The sequence below is a fragment of the Rhinopithecus bieti genome, unplaced genomic scaffold (assembly GCF_001698545.2).
Source record: "Rhinopithecus bieti isolate Rb0 unplaced genomic scaffold, ASM169854v2 scaffold_31823, whole genome shotgun sequence".
Classification (NCBI taxonomy): Eukaryota; Metazoa; Chordata; class Mammalia; order Primates; family Cercopithecidae; genus Rhinopithecus; species Rhinopithecus bieti.
In genome coordinates, this window is record NW_016814121.1 from 2,635,431 (window position 1) to 2,652,634 (window position 17,204).

A 17,204-nucleotide genomic window follows, 5' to 3' on the forward strand; every position below is an offset into this window, starting at 1 on the left:
AAAAAAAAAAAAAAAAAAAAAAAAAAAAAAGCAGTTTCTTCAGATTGTGGTGTATTTTATTGTGCTCCTATGTAAGATGAAGAATTAACTATTAAAATTACATTTTCAACATACAAAAAAAAACCAAAACACCCACAAACACAAAAAAAACCTTGAAATCAAAGCCTCCAGCTTTATTAGAAGACTTCTCTAATTCTCAAAGAATGAAATTTCTTTCACATGCATACCGGCAGGAGAGCCATCACCACATCCGGAGACGTTTCCAGGGTCCCATCTGCAGCAGCATACACTATTGTGAAGACATATGTACCGATCCACAGCACATCCAGAACTGAAAGACACATCTTAATCAGTAGGTCATAAAAGTGACAGCAACCAGATACAACCAAAAGTAGCTTATGTTTGGATTAGCCACTGCATGCTATAATACACACTATGGATAAAAAAAAATCAAAGGCCCAGATTTCATTGACTAAATATAATTCACAGGTACAAAGATCCAAGAAGCCCAAACTCACCCCAAATGATAATTTTTCTGCTGGATTATAATCAGGGCAAATTATGAAGAATTGTAATAAAAACTCGGGATCCATTTCTTGTCATTTACCATGAAACACAGATGTCACCCAGAGGGCCATAATTTACACTGACTTAATTAGCTGTTTGAAATAGTGACATTATTCATAAAGCAAACACCAACACCTCACTGAGCAGGTACATTATATGATTTCGAATTTCTGTAATATACATAACATGTCATTAGAGGTCAGCCCAATAAGAAAAGCAGTTGTTACCTCTGACAGGATGATCTGACTCATAAAACGGAGGACAAGGAATGACTTTTTTTTCCTGCAAAGTCTGAAAGAGATTTAGAGGGGACAATAAAGTATCAAACGAAACAATCCCTAAACCAATCAAACTATCAAATCTAATCTATTCCTTAGATGCCACCTGTTCCATCTCCTTGGCCAGGTGAGACTGAAGACACAGAACAGTGCTATCTACTTCCAGGACTTCATCCTACAGAAATGCACGAACGTGGCCGGGTGTGGTGACTCACACCTGTAATCCCAACACTTTGGGAGGCCGAGGCAGGTGGATCACCTGAGGTCAGAAGTTCGAGAATAGCCTGGCCAACATGGCAAAACCTTGTCTCTACTAAAAATACATAGCCAGGCATTGTGGTGGGCACCTGCAATCCCAGCTACTGGGGAGGCTGAGGCAGAACTGCTTGAACCCGGAAGGCATAGGTTGCAGTGAGCTGAGATCGTGCCACTGCACTCCAGCCTGGGCAACAAGAGCAAAACTCAGTCTCAAAAAACAAAAACAAAAAACGCATGAACATGTTCAGATATAGGTAATGAGAGTAGTCAGTGCAACACCATTCGCAGCAGCAACAGCACTAGCACTGATGCAGATAATCATCAATAGTGGAATAAGGCTGGGCGAGGTGGCTCATGTCTGTAATCTCAGCACTTTGGAAGGCCAAGGTGGGCACACTGCTTGAGCCCAGGAGTTTGAGACTAACCTGGGAAACATGGCAAAACCCTGTCTCTACAAAAAATACAAAAATTAGCTGTGCATGGTGGCAAGCGCCTGTAGTCCCAGCCACCTAGGAGGCTGAGACGGAAGAATCACCTGAGTCCACAAGGCTGAGGCTGCAGTGAGCCATTACCTTATCACACCATTGCACCCCAGCCTGGGCACAGAGCAAGACCATCTCTCAAAAAAAAAAAAAAAAAAAAAAAAAAAAAAAAAAAAAAAATTTAAGGCAAACAGCAAAGCAAGAAAATTAAATAAATCGCATTATCTTTTTACAGGTTAGTGCCCTAAAAGATTATGTACCAAATTTCATGTAACTTTTGGTAATAACAAATAAGAAACATAACCTTAAACCTACACCGCCTACATTCAGCACTCTGCTCCCCTCCTCGCAAGAGAACAGTCTTGAGGAAGAAGGCACAACAAAGGCCTTAGCACCACCTGTGAATCCCTCCTTCGTGTCCAGGTTCAATAGATACATGTGGGTTCCTTGCAACTCAATTGATATTGAAGGATATTTGTGAACATTATCTCAAGAAATTCACAGGGAGGATGACAGAGTGCATATGCAACAACAAGTGTACCCATTTTCTTTGGTGCCCATAGTTAAGAGAAACAGACCATCAAAGACGGGCTCAGTGAAAAGACAAATACTGTGCTTTAACCCAGAGTGATTCTGTATTATCAACATAGCTTTTTCACTAACTCTTTTCCCTTAAGCTCTGTTTTCACGGAATGGACTGAAAAAGTTGGGGAACAGTGCATAGCGTATTATCACATTTTACATGAAAACAAAACAAAACAAAATGCAGCTACACATAGACTATTTGTATAACATCCAGAAAGTCTGGAAGGCTACCTACTCAACACAACACAGTGGGTGCCTCTGGAAGGAGGACTATGGGAAGGAAGGGAAGAGCTCCACTCTTCACTCACTGATGGATTGGTTACAATGAGTATAAATTACTTTTTAATAGGAAAAACAAGAAAGATACTCCCAAACCACCCCCCAAAAAAGCAAGCAACTTAAAAATTCTGAAGTTCAAGATAAGAACTTACAGGAAGATACTGGACCACAGTTCCATTCTGTTTTCCCACTGCCAGCTGCTTTCCTTTGGGGCTCCAGCACACTGAGCAAAGACAATATTACCAAATAAAAACAAGAAAACGGAGCAAACCAATGAGATCTGTCACACACAGCTAATTATCAATTCTCCTTCCTCTGTCAGTCCCTGGAAGATTGTAGGATCATCCCTATCCGGCAAAGTGGAAAAAAGTAAAATCATTTTAACGACATAAGCCAATTGATTTATCACTGGGCTTATTGAATTGAAAGCTAAAAATGCTTTTTCAATAGATTACTGTCCAGAAAGCTGCAAAATACAGAAAACTGCAGTCTTTAGATAAGACAAGCAGAAGAGAGAAGGTTTCCAAATACCAAGAAATCACTGGCTGGGCGCGGTGGCTCATGCCTATAATCCCAACACTTCGGGAGGTCAAGGTAGACAGATCACTTGAGGTCAGAAGTTTGAGACCAGCCTAGCCAACATGATGAAACCCCGTCTCTACTAAAACATACAAAAATTAGCTGGGCATGGTGGCACGCGCCTGTAACCCTAGCTACTCTGGAGTCTGAGGCAAGAGAACTGCTTGAACCCAGAAGGTGGAGGTTGCAGTGAGCCGAGATCACATCACTGCACTCCAGCCCGGGTGACAGAGCAAGACTCCGTCTCAAAAAAAAAAAAAAAGAAATCATTCTCCTGCTCCCATTTAACATTTCAAATGCTTTTCCCCATGAAGGTACAAGTGACTTTCAGAGTACCACCATTACAGATTCAGAAACAATTATTCTCAAAAAACTCTTCTAAATCAGCTGTACCAAAATATTTCTCCAGAAAACCCAAGTACATTCAGGTTAAATTATGTATGCTGCTTAGCTTCAAGGACATTAACTATGGGTATAAAGAATACTCTCAGGCCGGGCACAGTGGCTCAAGCCTGTAATCCCAGCACTTTGGGAGGCCGAGGCGGGCGGATCACGAGGTCAGGAGATCGAGACCATCCTGGCCAACACGGTGAAACCCCGTCTCTACTAAAAAAATACAAAAAACTAGCCGGGCGAGGTGGCGGGCGCCTGTAGTCCCAGCTACTCGGGAGGCTGAGGCAGGAGAATGGCATAAACCTGGGAGGCGGAGCTTGCAGTGAGCCTGCAATCCGGCCACTGCACTCCAGCTGGGAGACAGAGCGAGACTCCGTCTCAAAAAAAAAAAGAAAAAAAAAAAAAAGAATACTCTCAGCCGGGCACAGTGACCCACACCTGTAATCCTAGCATATGTGGGTGGAGGAGGGCAGATCACTTGAGGTCAGGAGTTCAAGACCAGCCTGGTCAACATGTAGAAACCTTGTCTCTACAAAAAATACAAAAATTAGCTGGACAAGGTGTGCATGCCTATAATCCCAGCTATTTAGATGGCCGAGGCACGAGAATTGTTTGAACCCAGGAGGTAGAGGTTGTAGTGAGCTGAGATGATGCCACTGTACTCCAGTGTGGGTGACAAGAGTGAGACTGTCTCAAAAAAAAAAAAAAAAATGAACTCTTCCATTCTTAACCTCCCTCACCATGTTAAAAAACAAAACAAAACAAAACAAAACAAAACCAGCTATCCGCTTTTACTTCTAGAAATCAATTCTTAAGTAGATGACCATGATTGTATGTTACAGTGTGAAAGCCTTTATTACTCACCAGAGGTTACTGCTACAGTGGAAGGAAGAGTTGCACATACTTTCACTGTTTCCGTGACTTGCAGGACAGCAATACTACCATCAGCCAGACAAACCGCCACCATGGAGGGGACAGTGGGGTTCCACTTCATATCAATCACCATGCCTCCTGCATCTTTCAAAAGCTTATGATAGGCAAATGGACGTTTTTGCTGTTTAGCCTTTCAAAACAAATATGCAAAAGTGAAATAAGTTAAAAAATTAGTAAATGCACAAACATTTAATATTCAATGGAAATTACTGAATATACAAGTTATCTCAAATCAGTTTATTTTTCTCCATAACCATAAAAAAAGATTTAGCTTTATACATCAATCTATTTGCTATAGACAATTTCAACACAACTTTGAAAATGGCAATCAATCATTCTAACATGCTTAGGGGGACTCTCAGCAGGGGAATGCACAATTGCAAAATAACCAATAAATAGCAGACACTAGATTAAAATCTTGGCTCTGCTTCTTAATAGTGCTGGGACCTTGGACAGTTAAACTCTGAGCCTGTTTCTCTACCTATAAAATGAAGATAACAGTACCTACTACATAAGGCTGTGGTAGGCATGAACGAGGCACAAGGCATATAAAGCACTTAGTACAGAGTCTGACACACAGTCAGTATAAACACTTGCTATTATTATCATCTTTCTTAAACTGCTTGAAATGGAAGAACATTGCATTACGAGGCGGAAGACCCAAAATGCAGGAACTTTTGACATTGTCTATTAATCTATCACTTTGGGCAAGTCACCTAAGCCTCCTGATAACAACTTAGGGCAGATGACGTTATGAAAGAATTTTTTTTTTTGTTTGTTTTTTTTTTTTTTTTTTGAGGCGAGCTCTCGCTCTGTCGCCCGGGACCTGGAGTGCCGTGGCCGGATCGCTCCAAGGCTCACTGCAAGCTCCGCCTCCCGGCGGTTTACGCCATTCTCCTGCCTCAGGCCTCCCAAGGTAGTTGGGACTACAGGCCGCCGGACGCTCGCGGTCCGGCTAGTTTTTTTTTGTATTTCTTAGTAGAGACGGGGTTTCACCGTGTTAGCCAGGATGTCTCGATCTCCTGGACCTCGTGATCCGCCCGTCTTCGGCCTGCCCAAAGTGCTGGGATTACAGGCTTGAGCCACCGCGCCCGGCCATGAAAGAATTTCTTGAAGTCCCTTCTGTCTCAAAGATCTATGGTTCTATAATTAAGGATTTTTTTTTTAACCCACATTTTAATCTAGAGAGAGACTTCAAGGGTTAACCTATGAAGCTTCCGAGTTACAGTTCAACACAAGGAAATCTGCTTAGGGTTCTCATGTTGACATCACAGTGTAACAGTAGCTTACCTCATTTGAGAATGTGCGAACATCAAAAAAAGCAATAATGGAACCATATTCACTGGACATCATGCACACAGAGAGTGTGAGATTATCACAGCTCAAGGCCAGGTGATGGATTGGGAATTTCATAGGAACTAGTAAGCCTTGGACTTTATCAACTATGAAAACAAAGAAATACAAAGCAGAAAACAGTATGTTCTAAGCATAAAGCCACAACGTCTACCCAGTTCAACGTGAAAAAAATTTTTGCATCTACATAAACACACATACACCCCAATACCTAGTTATACAGATAATCTTTACTTTCTTAAGATATATAATCATGCATTAAGTATCCCAGGAATTCTTCCTCATACTATCTGGGGAAACTAACTGTGGCTGTTGCCCTTGCTGAAAATATTTTTGCAACAATGCTCTAAATAGTACACATTACCAATAGTTTGGATCGTACTGTTGTGCCAACTGAAAACCCATGCCAATAAAACCCTTCACCCAGAGAGCCAGAGCCCAAGTTCAACTGAGCAAAAATAAAAGCATGGCATAATGGTTAAGTGCTTCCCTCTTGAGCTGAGAAGAACAACTCATGTAAGGAAAAGTACAAAGGACCAAGGAGAAAACCTAGAAAGGCTTCCATTAATCTTCTTGGGAGTCAACCTTCAAACTCACAGCAGTGTTCATTTTAGTATTAGAATGACTTCTTGGGAAGGAAACACAAGAGCATGCCACCACACTCCTCTCTCTACTTTGCAACATAAACCAGGGAACTTACCTATTTTATTGGGATCATCTCCGGGTTTATTTTGAATAAGAAGATTTTTAGTAGGAAAAATCTGCAAGCCACTGGCTCCACCAGCAAAGACCAGACCATATTTGTTGGACACAGCAAGCAGACTCGAGCGTTCCTTGGGCAGCTCCTCAGGGGAGTCAAAGATTCTCACCTTCTTTAGCGCCCTAAACTGAAAATCCTGTTGTGAAGAATCAAAACAAGATCAATTCAATAAATAAAGAAATTAAAACAAGTTATATTCAGTAGACGCAATTTCAGTACAACAAAAATATATATTACTGAGAACAAGGTCTGTCTCAGTTGCCTTTTTTTCTTTTTTGAGACGGAGTCTCGCTTTGTCGCCCAGGCTGGAGTGCAGTGGGCGATCTTGGTTCACTGCAACCTCTGCCTTCCAGGTTCAAGCAATTCTCCTGCCTCAGCCTCCCAAGTAGCTGGGACTACAGACGCCCACCACCATGCCTGGCTAATTTTTGTATTTTTAGTAGAGACAGGGTTTCATTATGTTGGCCAAGCTGGTCTCGAACTCCGGACCTCAAGTCATCCATCCGCCTCAGCCTCCCAAAGTGCAGGCTCACAGGCGTGAGCCACTCCGCTCGGCCCTCAATGTTTTCTGACATGGAACACTTCACGAATTTGTGTGTCATCCATGTACAGGGGCCATGCTAGTTTTCTCTGCATGATCCCAATTTTATATGTGCTGCTAAAGGGAGTGTGAGATTACCATCTTCTAAGTCTGTGATTCTATTAATAAACCCTTTTTTTCTTCTACCCCAGCATATCTGAGGAATAGGACACAATCTCATTAGGTGGCTCACCACAGGTGGTGATTCTCAAAAAATAATCACTATTCTAGACCGGCACGGTGGCTCACACCTGTAATCCCAGCACTTTGGGAGCCAGAGGAGGGCAGATCACTTGAGGTCAGGAGTTCGAGACCAGCCTGGCCAACATGGTGAAACCCCCGTCTCTACCAAAGAATATAAAAAATTAGTCAGGCGTGGTGGCAGGTGCCTGTAATCCCAGTTACTCGGGAGGCTGAGGCAGGTGAATTGCTTGAGCTGGGGAGGTGGAGGTTGTAGTGAGCCGAGATCATGCCACTGCACTCCAGCTTGGGTGACAGAGCGAGACTATGCCTTTAAAAAAAAAAAAAAAAAATCACTATTCTAAACATGGCACGTATTACTATACCCTACATGCATGTTAGTGATTTACTGTTCACACAGATGACTAAAATCTTCCTGCATCTTACTTCCTTTCACTATTTAAAACAGATGTAGCCCGTCTGCTGCACCCTCATTCTGTCAGAACACATATAAGAACTGTTAAACACACCATGCTGAAGTTATCCCTGGGGGACTCCCACGTTCCCATCACTGGAAACACTTGGCCCTCCCTTTAGGTTCCTGGCTTGAGGCTGATCCACCGATGTCAAAACAGCCTTCCTAGTCCAGTCAACTAAAGGTTCTGCAGGATGGATGACCTCCCCTGACTCTACGTTAGGCAAGCCCATACCACCTTACAGAAGTACAGGGAGAGCAAAGGTCTTCAATGATGCTGACTTTCAGCCCCGCTGTCAAATGTGACTTTAGGGAAATCACTTTCCGAGCCTCGACTTACTCCTCTACGTTAATAACCACTTCGTAGGGCTGTTGCGATGACTACACAGCGACTGGCACACAGTCAACGCTCAATAAGCAGCAGTTATTGGCACTATTGTGACCGCCACATGAAAGTAGCTAGGGTAACTCAAGAGCCGTGCACGAGACCAGGATGGGACTGGGAAACTGCATTCGGTGGGGCTATCATGCCAGCGGCGCGGCAGACGCGCAGCTGAGAGCGGTGAACGCGGTAGTCTGTTCAAGCAGGAGGCGGGACAGCCGGCACCGCGCTTAGCCTTTCAGCTGGGCTCCAAGGCAATGCCAGGACTAAAGAAGTGAGGGAGGCCCCAGTTAGTCTCTGACCTTCATCTCCCGCTCGGGAATCATGGCATCCATTTCGTCTCCCATCGCGCCGCCCTCGGTGCGTCGAAGCAGCCACCGCTGCCTCCCACGGCCTTGCCGACAGAACCCAGGCCGCTCGACTGCAAACTTCCTTCCCTCAGCGCCAGCGGCGCGCAGTTGATCCCGCATTTCCGGCGCGCGTTGGTGACGTCAAGCTTGGCCAGGGAGGCCGCGGAACCCAGAGAAGCCGCGCGTTCTCCCGGCCGCCGCTCCCCATTGGCCAGCTCGTGCTGAATAGGGGCGTAGCCGTGGGGCCCCTGCGCCTGCGCCCTGGATCGTCCTGGTGCCGCTCCCGCCTTCGCAGCCAGCGCGGGTTCGTTTAGTGTCAATCTCTCTTCTTGGGTGGCCCACGCCTAAGCGACCTATGCTCCTTGTTCCTCTGACACCTTACAGTTCCTCTTAGATGTAGGTTGGCTATTAGTAGCTTCCGATTCAGATAAGTTAGGAATTTGACAGATGTTTTCGGTGGGCTACTTTAGAGAGAGGCTTTGGGCTATGCAAGGGGAGGGAGAAAGGGAGGTTCAGAAAAACGGGGTCGGGGGGTTGCCAGTGTGGAAGGTGGAAGGCTGGGAGGGGAGATTAAAGGGCACCGAAGACCAGCTTTGTTTGCTCCTATCAAGGTGATCATTTCCAGAGCAAGAGCCATATGCACCTCTAGCTGCACGAGTTTGTGCCATGTCCTTTGCGAAAACCTTCAGATGTGGGATCTCATGTAATCTTGAAGACTTCTAGTCATCCTTGGGGTTATTATTTAATTGATGAGGTAGGCCAGGCGCCGGTGGCTCACGCCTATAATCCCAGCACTTGGGAGGCCGAGACAGGAGGATTGCTTGAGCCCAGGAGTTTGAGACCAGCCTGGGCTACATGGCGAGACCCCGTCTCTACAAAAAACAAAACAACCACAAAAATTAACCAGCAGTGATGGCATGGGCATGTAGTCTCAGCACACTCAGGAGGCTGAGGTGGGAGGATTGCTTGAGCCCAGGAGGTCGAGGCTGCAGTAAGCTGTGATTGTACCGCTGCACTCCAGCCTGGGTAACAGAGCCACACCCCGCCTTGAAAAATAAAAATGGGCTGGGTGCGGTGGCTCACGCCTGTACGCAGCACTTTGGGAGGCTGAGGTGGGTGGAACACCTGTCAGGAGCTGGACAGCCTGGCCAACATAGTGAAACCCCACCTCTCCTAAAAATACAATTAGCTGGGCGTGGTGGCGGACGCCTGTGGTCCCAGCTACACAGGAGGCTGAGGCAGGAGAAGGGCATGAACCCGAGAGGTGGCGGTTGCAGTGAGCTAAGATTGCGCCACTGCACTCCAGCCTGGGTGACAGAGTGAGACTGTCTCAGGAAAAAAAAAAAAAAAAAGGATATATATGTATATATACACATAAACATACATAATAATAATTGTTGAGGTAAGGGAAGTACAGGGGAAGTTGAGAAATTTCTCCGGTGGCCCTCAGTCAGAAAGTGGTAATGACAGGATTAGAACTGAGATTGTCTGGATAAGGCTGACTGATGATATTACAGTCCTTCATACAATAAATTTCTGTAGTGAATTACAAATGCTCTAGGACGGAGGTTCTTAACTTGGATCTCACGGGTTGGCTCCAGTGGGGTCGGATCATGCCATTTACTGTTTGGCTTTCAGCACGTTGCTTATCCAAGCCTGCTTTTCGGTTGTGAAACAAGGATGACATAATAGAACCTGTCTCTTGCAGGGAGGTAGTTAGGATAAATGAACTTCAGCTGTCTCAGACCAAATGCACAGGATGCGCTCATTTAATCTCTTACTGTATTAGCTAGTTCGCAATTTGCTGAGCCCAGAACCATCCCCAAAATACACCAATCAAGACGTTGGTAAGTTTGTCTGGTTTATTTGCAATCTGTAGAGATGATATCCCACGCACACTCCCATGCACACGCACACACATACTTCATCCACCTGAATTTGCCCGACAAACTCTCCTCTGAGTCATAGGGACAAAGCCATACTTGGCAGTCCTCACGTTACTGGTTACATTAGATTTGGTCTTTCAGAAGGAAGACAGTTGAAGTCCCAAGAAGCTGAGCCCTTAGCCAGAGAAGTAAGAGTCCTAGAACCAAGAGCCACAACCTGAAATATGTGCAGACAGCCCCCTCCCTCCTTCCAGGGACCCCTCTTGAGACCCTCTCCTCCCAGGAGTTGAGTTCTAAGAAATGAAGGGACTGATGGGGTTTCCCAGGACACACGAGCCCCCACCCCCATTCAATGAGAAAACCCTCTCTTCAGCCATTTCCAGAAGCTGGGGCCGAATCTCCTTGCTCTCCTCCCTTAAGGAGACTTCCTGCAGTCTTGTAGAATTGTGGAACTTACTGAAATAAGCCTGATTGGTTCTGCCTTCCTCTCTGAATGAGGAACAGGAACACTGAATATGATGGGTAGTCAAGGAAGGCTTTATCTTCCTCAAAGGTCCCAGCCTGTCCCAGAGAGGAGAGGCGGTGAGGACAGGCAGTTGCTAATCTAATGATCTTGTGGGGGGAAAAAAAAACAGGGCAGGGGAGGGGGTAGCAGTAGGATTTTCCATTTACAGGGAGGAATGTTTTGCTGGGGTTTAAACTTCAACTAGGCCCGTGTGCATTTGAAGCAGATCCTTGAGCTCAAGATCAGCCAGTCGTGGCCAAATAACCTCATTCCTGAACTGGTTGAAACCAGTGGGTTAACCCAACCTGGCCATTTCCTCATGCCTTACCTGCTTTCCTCACTCAATCTGCTATCAGAGGTGACTAAGGAGCCGCAGGGAACCCACGTTGGTTCCAATCACCAAGAGCTCCCAGTCCTGTCCACTTAAGGTATTGCAAAGGCTCTGCCAAGACTCTCACCCAGTCCTGGGCCCAGCTAGGCCACCCAGGACTGCAGGGAAGTCACCCCATACCTCCCCCTCCCTAACATTTATCTCATTGTCATTGTCTGGGTCTCACTTTCCTGTTGGACTCTAAGTTCCATGAATCTGTCCATTTCATTATTGGATTCTTAACTGTTGGCCTACAGCAAGTGCTTAATAAATATGGTCAGTGAATAACTGTGTCTAAGTCCTGAGCAGGTAGGGTAAGAGACTTCAGAACACAGGTGGGGTTAAGGCTGAACTCCCTGATCAGCCAGGATGGGCCTGACTTTGACACCTTCCTGCATGAATTACAAGAGGCAGATTCAGAGGTCTGGTCTTTGCCAAAGCTTGATGCTGACTTGGAGGTACGGGGGAGGGCGAATCCTGGACCAGGGTCTTCAGAGCAAGTGAAACCCTCTCCAAGTGCTGACCTAGGAGGTTGCCCCTTCCCAGCCCTTCCCTGTTCTCATAACTAGGCAGCCCACACTGGAGACGAGGTGTAGGCAGGGTCCCTGAACATCTGGGCCCCAGTCCAGGGCACCTCCCTCTGGAGATAAGCCTGACCTTGGGCAAGGCACTTAATCCTGTGGGGCACCAGTCTCCTCACCTGTGAAGTGAGAAGACTGGCCCAGCTACCCTCCAGGGTGCATTAGGCCTGTAAAATCCTGTGAGTCCATAAGAAAGGACACCGATGACCCCATTCCAGTTCCCAAACTCAAGGTTCTGAGAGGTCTGGGGAGAGATGAATCAGACAGTGGATACTGCACATGTCAGGACAACATGGGAGGACGTAAAGCTTATACTAGGAGGTCAATAAATATCTGGTGAATGAGTAAATGAATGAATGATGTGAGTGGGGTAGGAAGAGAAATGAAGGAAGTAGAGTCAGGTTTCAAGCAGATTGGGGTCAGAAAAGCAACCTTGTATTGCTCAGTCTTGGCTTACCAGTGCTATTGACTTTGCCGTGACCATTTTACTCCTCGTTCTCCCATCCTGGTCCCCTCAGTATCCTCCCTAAAAGGTGGAACGGCACTGAGCTGATCTTTCCCCCCAAAACCCCTGGCCTCACTTCTACCTCCGAAGCCCTTTGCTGCCCCAGTAAGGGACAGTAGGGCTGCACACTGCTTCTCAGCCACCTGCAAAGGTGTGGCCAGACAGCAAGACCAGAGGGTTCCTTCTGGTACCTTCTTGAAGGGCTCACATTGCCAAGCTCCCTTCCTTCCCACCTTCTGTCACATCATTAAGGATGAGAAGAGGTATGAAATGAGTGGGGATCAGCTGGGGCAGCTGGGCCATGAGTGGCTGTGTCCTGGGTGACCCCAGAGCCCTGGAACCATGGCACTGTCCAAGGAAACCCGAAAGAGGCCCTGCAATCTTGTCCCTACTCCAAGATCTTCTCAAAGTGGCCTGGGGTCCTCATCAGATCCAGGTCAGTGAGCCTGAACTTGGCTTGGAGACTTCCTGGAAGGATGGACAGTGCCGGTTCCAAGAGTGGGGAACACAGGCTAGCAGGCTCCCTGCCCCCTCTAGTTTTTGGTTTAATGTCAGCCCTTCTGCACAGGGCGTGGGGAAGGAGGGAAGAAGAGAGGGAGGGGACCCAAGGCTCAGGATTTCCTGACCCAGAGCCCCTTTAAGGCAGACAATTTGTGCTTTACAAAGACATCGATGAAAACACAAACAAACCCTCAATGACCAAACAAATGAGAGAGAGAGAGAGATCACAGTGTGTCAAGAAGGGCAGCAAGATCAGGAGGGAGGAGTGGGGCGGGAAGGCTGGGGGGTCCAGGCGGGGTCCTCAGGGCAGGCTAGCAATGTCTCTCTCTGGAGGGGGGCCAACTGGCTTGGGGCTGCTCTCGTTGGCTTTTCCTTCAAACATCATGACTCTGGTTTGGAGATGGAGAAAATAAAAAAAGAAAGAAAAACAAGATTAGGATCCTTCCCTCATCCAGGGAAAGATCATCCCAGCCTCATGTCAGCAGAGTCCTCGACAGAATTTAAATCTGTTCTCCGGTGGGATCCTTGCAGAAGCCCAAGACAGCAGCTCCAAGGAAGGGGCTGCTAGTCCCATTTTACAGAGGAGAAAATGGAGGCGCAAAGTGGTGATGTGACTCCTCAGAACCACACAGGCAGTCCAGGACGGAGGCTGGGTGCAACTCCAGGCTTCTGACTTCTAGGCCATGTCCTTCCCTTAACCACACTGCCTGGAGAAGGCTGAGCCAGGCTGGGCCACGCCACTGTGCAAAGATCTTCCAAAACCTGCCCACTGCTCTGAGAGTGGTGTCTGGGGAGTAGAGGGTAGGGGCTCAGAGTATAACCTCCAGGGCAACCGCCTGGATTCAAATGCCAGCCCTATTTCCCAGCTGGGTGGTTCAACCAAGACACTTGACCTCTCTGATCCTCGGCGTTTCTCCCTGGAAGTGGGGGTGCTAGAAGATCTGGCCAGATTGGACCGTGGGCTCATGGGCCAGGTACTCAGTCTCCTTGGGCCTCAACAAGCTCCTTTGTAAAATGAGACAGGTATATTTTACATTAGTACTTTTAAAAAAGTGAATCTTATTTCATAAAAGCCAAGTGAGTGTTATTTTCTGTTTTCTTTTCTTTTTTTTTTTTTTTTGAGACAGTTTCGCTCTTGTCGCTCAGGCTGGAGTGCAATGGTGTGATCTCTGCTCACTGCAACCTCCGCCTCCTAGGTTCAAGAGATTCTCCTGCCTCAGCCTCCTGAGTAGCTGGGATTACAGGCGTGTGCCACCACACCCAGCTAATTTTTGTATTTTCAGTAGAGACAGGGTTTCACCATGTTGACCAGGCTGGTCTCGAACTCCTGACCTCATGTGATCCACCTGCCTCAGCCTCCCAAAGTGTTGGGATTAAAGGCGTGAGAAACCACGCACGGCGGAGTGTTATTTTCAGCTGTGACAAATGACGATGAGACTGTGCAAGGCAATGCTCTAACGCTCTTCGTTGGGGCAACACCCACAGTGTGCTACCATGTAGTAGGTGTTTGCCATCAGCCACACACTAGGCTGGACTCTTCATAAGTGTCATTTCATTAGCCCTTGGGACATCACAGAAGACATGATTATCACCCCTATTTTATAGACGAAGAAACTGAGACTTGTAGACCCAAGGTAACTTGCCCAGGGTCATTTTGGTAGCAAGTAATAGCATCAAGATGCAAACCCTACCTCCCTTTGGGGCCAATTTTTGACTCTATTTTATGCTTACAACAACTCTGTGGGGTAGTGGAGGTGCTTTACCAATGGGGAAACTGCCAGGCGTGGTGGCTCACACCTGTAATCCTGGCACTTTGGGAGGCCAAGGCGGGGCTGATCACTTGAAGTCAGGAGTTTGAGACCAACCTGGCCAACATGGTGAAACCCCATTTCTACTAAAAATACAAAAATTAGTTGGGTGTGGTGGAGCACACCTGTAATCCCAGACACTCGGGAGGCTGAGGCGGAAGAATCGCTTGAGCCCAGGAGGCGGAGGTTGCAGTGAGCTGAGATCATATCACTGCACTCCAGCCTGGGTGACAGAGCGAGATCTGAAAAAAAAAAAAAAAAAAAAAGAGGAAACTGAGACTCAGAAAGTTTCGACAGATTTATCACCATTATCACCATCACCACCACCACCATCATCATTATCATCATCATCACAGTTGCCACTTACTGAGTGCTGATTCTGCCTGACTCTGCTACAACCTAATTTCCCCTGCAGGGTACATATTAATATGACCATTTGGGCCGGGCGTGGTGGCTCATGCCTATAATCCTAACATTTTGGGAGGCTGAGACTGGCAGATCACCTGAGGTCAGGGGTTCGAGACCAGCCTGGCCAACATGGCAAAACGCTGTCTCTACTAAAAATACAAAAATTAGCCAAGCATAGCTTGGCTGTAATCTCAGCCAAGATTGCATGCCTGTAATCTCAGCTACTAGAGAGGCTGAGGGAGAAGAATAGCTTGAACCCAGGAGGCGGAGGTTGTAGTGAGCCAAGATCACGCCACTACACTCCAACCTGGGCGATAGAGTGAGACTCCATCTCAAAAAAAAAAAAAAAAAAAAAAAAAAAATTGACAGATAAGGAAATAAGGATCAGGGAAAGTATGTACCTTGTCCAGCAGGTCACATAATGAGTCACCTACTAGCTGGGGAATGGCCGGGGTGCCCAAAGCCACAGGCCTCTCTGCACAGAATGATTTTACCTTCAGAGGTCCCGGGGAAGGATGAGGTACTCACAGCTTGAGGACAGCCGACCGTTTCCCCAGCATCATGTTCACAAAGTCTCGGTAGGAGATGGTGTCACTGACCCCTCCTGTCACCTCCGAGATCATCTTCTTCATCTCCAGGTGGGTCTTGGGGACACCAAGCTTCTCCATCATCCTCTTTAAAGACATCAGGTCTGCCAGAAGAAAAGCATATCTGTTAAGTGGAGATGGGCCTCTGGGGCTTAGCGGGGAAGCTGGGAAAGCTCCACCAGGTACCCCATGCCTAGAAGCTTGGTGTCTGCACTCCTCCTCTAGGGAGGAGGAGCCCATCACACCCTCCCTGCTCTCTTCCGAGGCAGTATAGACTAGTGGTTAGTGACCTGGGCCTCTAGAGTCAGATGGGCTTACATTGGAATTGAGCTCTGCTATTCCTGTCTCTGGGATCTGGGGCACGCTACTTAACCTCTCTGAACTCCTGCTCCCACCAATGGTGGAACGGGTGGATGCCATCATTCAGGGATAGCCGTGAGGGAAGCACCGGCCCAGAGCACTTTCTTCACACCATGACTGTAGGCTTGCTATTTCCTGCAGTTAGGGCAGGCTGGGTGCCCACTCTCCTGCTGCCTGGGGAGTTACGCCCAGTGTGGCAGGGTCAGGGAGTCAGGCATTGAAAGTCACTCTGCTGGGTGCTGAGTGGCAGGTGGCTTCTCCCCCCCTGCCACTCCTGTCCTGCTGTCCTAGGGCTCCGCCCCAGCTGGAAGGGAGAGGACGCCGAAAATATCCCACAGAGCAGGAAAACCAACAAAAAGAACAAAATTCAAGAAAAACAAGGGAGGCCCCAGAATGTCACTCCAGTCCAAGGCGGTGCTGTCTCTGACCGCCCAGCTCCCACCAAAATCTGAGGCAATTTCCTTTGGATTGTTCTTCGGTGAACAATGGGTCAGCAAAGGCTGGCAGGAGAGGGCTGTGGTGGGGGCCGTGGGCCGTGGTGCAGCCAGTGCTCCTCCTGGCAGGGCGGGCGGGACTGGGGCCAGGCCCAAAGGTGCCAGGATGTCCAGGCATTCAGCGATCCGGACAGCCTTCTCCAGGAAAGGGGAAAGGGGCTGCACACGCACTGTCAGACTCTGAAGTTGGCAGGGCCTTTCTCGAGCAGTTCGGCAAGATGCTTCAAAAGCCTTTGACCCAGTGTCCCCTTCCTGAGATTTCCTCTACAGAAATAACCAGGGAGGTGAACAAGCACTCATGTACAAAGAGGTTCTTTACAGGATTATCAATCATAGTTAAAATTGGAAGGCATCCAAATGGTCCACACAAAGGCATCGGCTAAACAAATTAGAATCCATTCCTACAATGCAGCCATTAACTATATTTCAAAAGAAAATCAGCTGGCGCCGTGGCTCACGCCTGTAATCCCAGCACTTTGGGAGGCCAAGGCGGGCAGATCACTTGATGCCAGGAGTATGAGACCAGCTTGGCCAGCATGGTGAAACCCCGTCTCTACTAAAAATGCAAAAATTAGCTGGGTGTGGTGGCGCGTGCCTGTAATCTCAGCTACTTGGGAGGCTGAGGCAGGAGAATCACTTGAACCTGGGAGGCAGAGGTTGCAGTGAGCCAAGATTGCGCCACTGCACTCCAGCCTGGACAACAGAATGAGACTGCCTCAAAAAAAAAAAAAAAAAAAAAAAAAAAAAAAGACAAAAAAAAAAAAA

At 47.3% G+C, this 17,204-nt stretch overlaps 2 protein-coding genes across 5 annotated transcripts in view; both read right to left on the reverse strand.

Annotated features, from left to right (window-relative positions):
- NUP214 (nucleoporin 214) overlaps positions 1-9,209 on the reverse strand; it is a 112,203-nt gene extending 102,994 nt beyond the window's left edge. The window contains exons 1-7 of the mRNA XM_017849892.1: positions 8,387-9,209; positions 6,408-6,603; positions 5,645-5,796; positions 4,286-4,484; positions 2,602-2,672; positions 795-858; positions 228-331 (exon numbers count right to left, since the gene is read on the reverse strand). Coding sequence (XP_017705381.1) covers positions 228-331; positions 795-858; positions 2,602-2,672; positions 4,286-4,484; positions 5,645-5,796; positions 6,408-6,603; positions 8,387-8,554 — 954 coding nt within the window. The 5' untranslated portion in view covers positions 8,555-9,209. The remainder of the gene's footprint in view (positions 1-227; positions 332-794; positions 859-2,601; positions 2,673-4,285; positions 4,485-5,644; positions 5,797-6,407; positions 6,604-8,386) is intronic.
- A 1,072-nt stretch (positions 9,210-10,281) lies between these two features.
- The window catches only part of AIF1L (allograft inflammatory factor 1 like), a 24,452-nt gene continuing 17,529 nt past the window's right edge, over positions 10,282-17,204 (reverse strand). Inside the window, exons 5-6 of one of the 4 annotated variants that reach the window (XM_017849935.1) lie at positions 15,527-15,689; positions 10,282-13,171 (exon numbers count right to left, since the gene is read on the reverse strand). In XM_017849935.1, coding sequence (XP_017705424.1) covers positions 13,084-13,171; positions 15,527-15,689 — 251 coding nt within the window. In that variant the 3' untranslated portion in view covers positions 10,282-13,083. The other 3 variants (XM_017849934.1, XM_017849936.1, XM_017849937.1) reach the window with 3 other exon arrangements.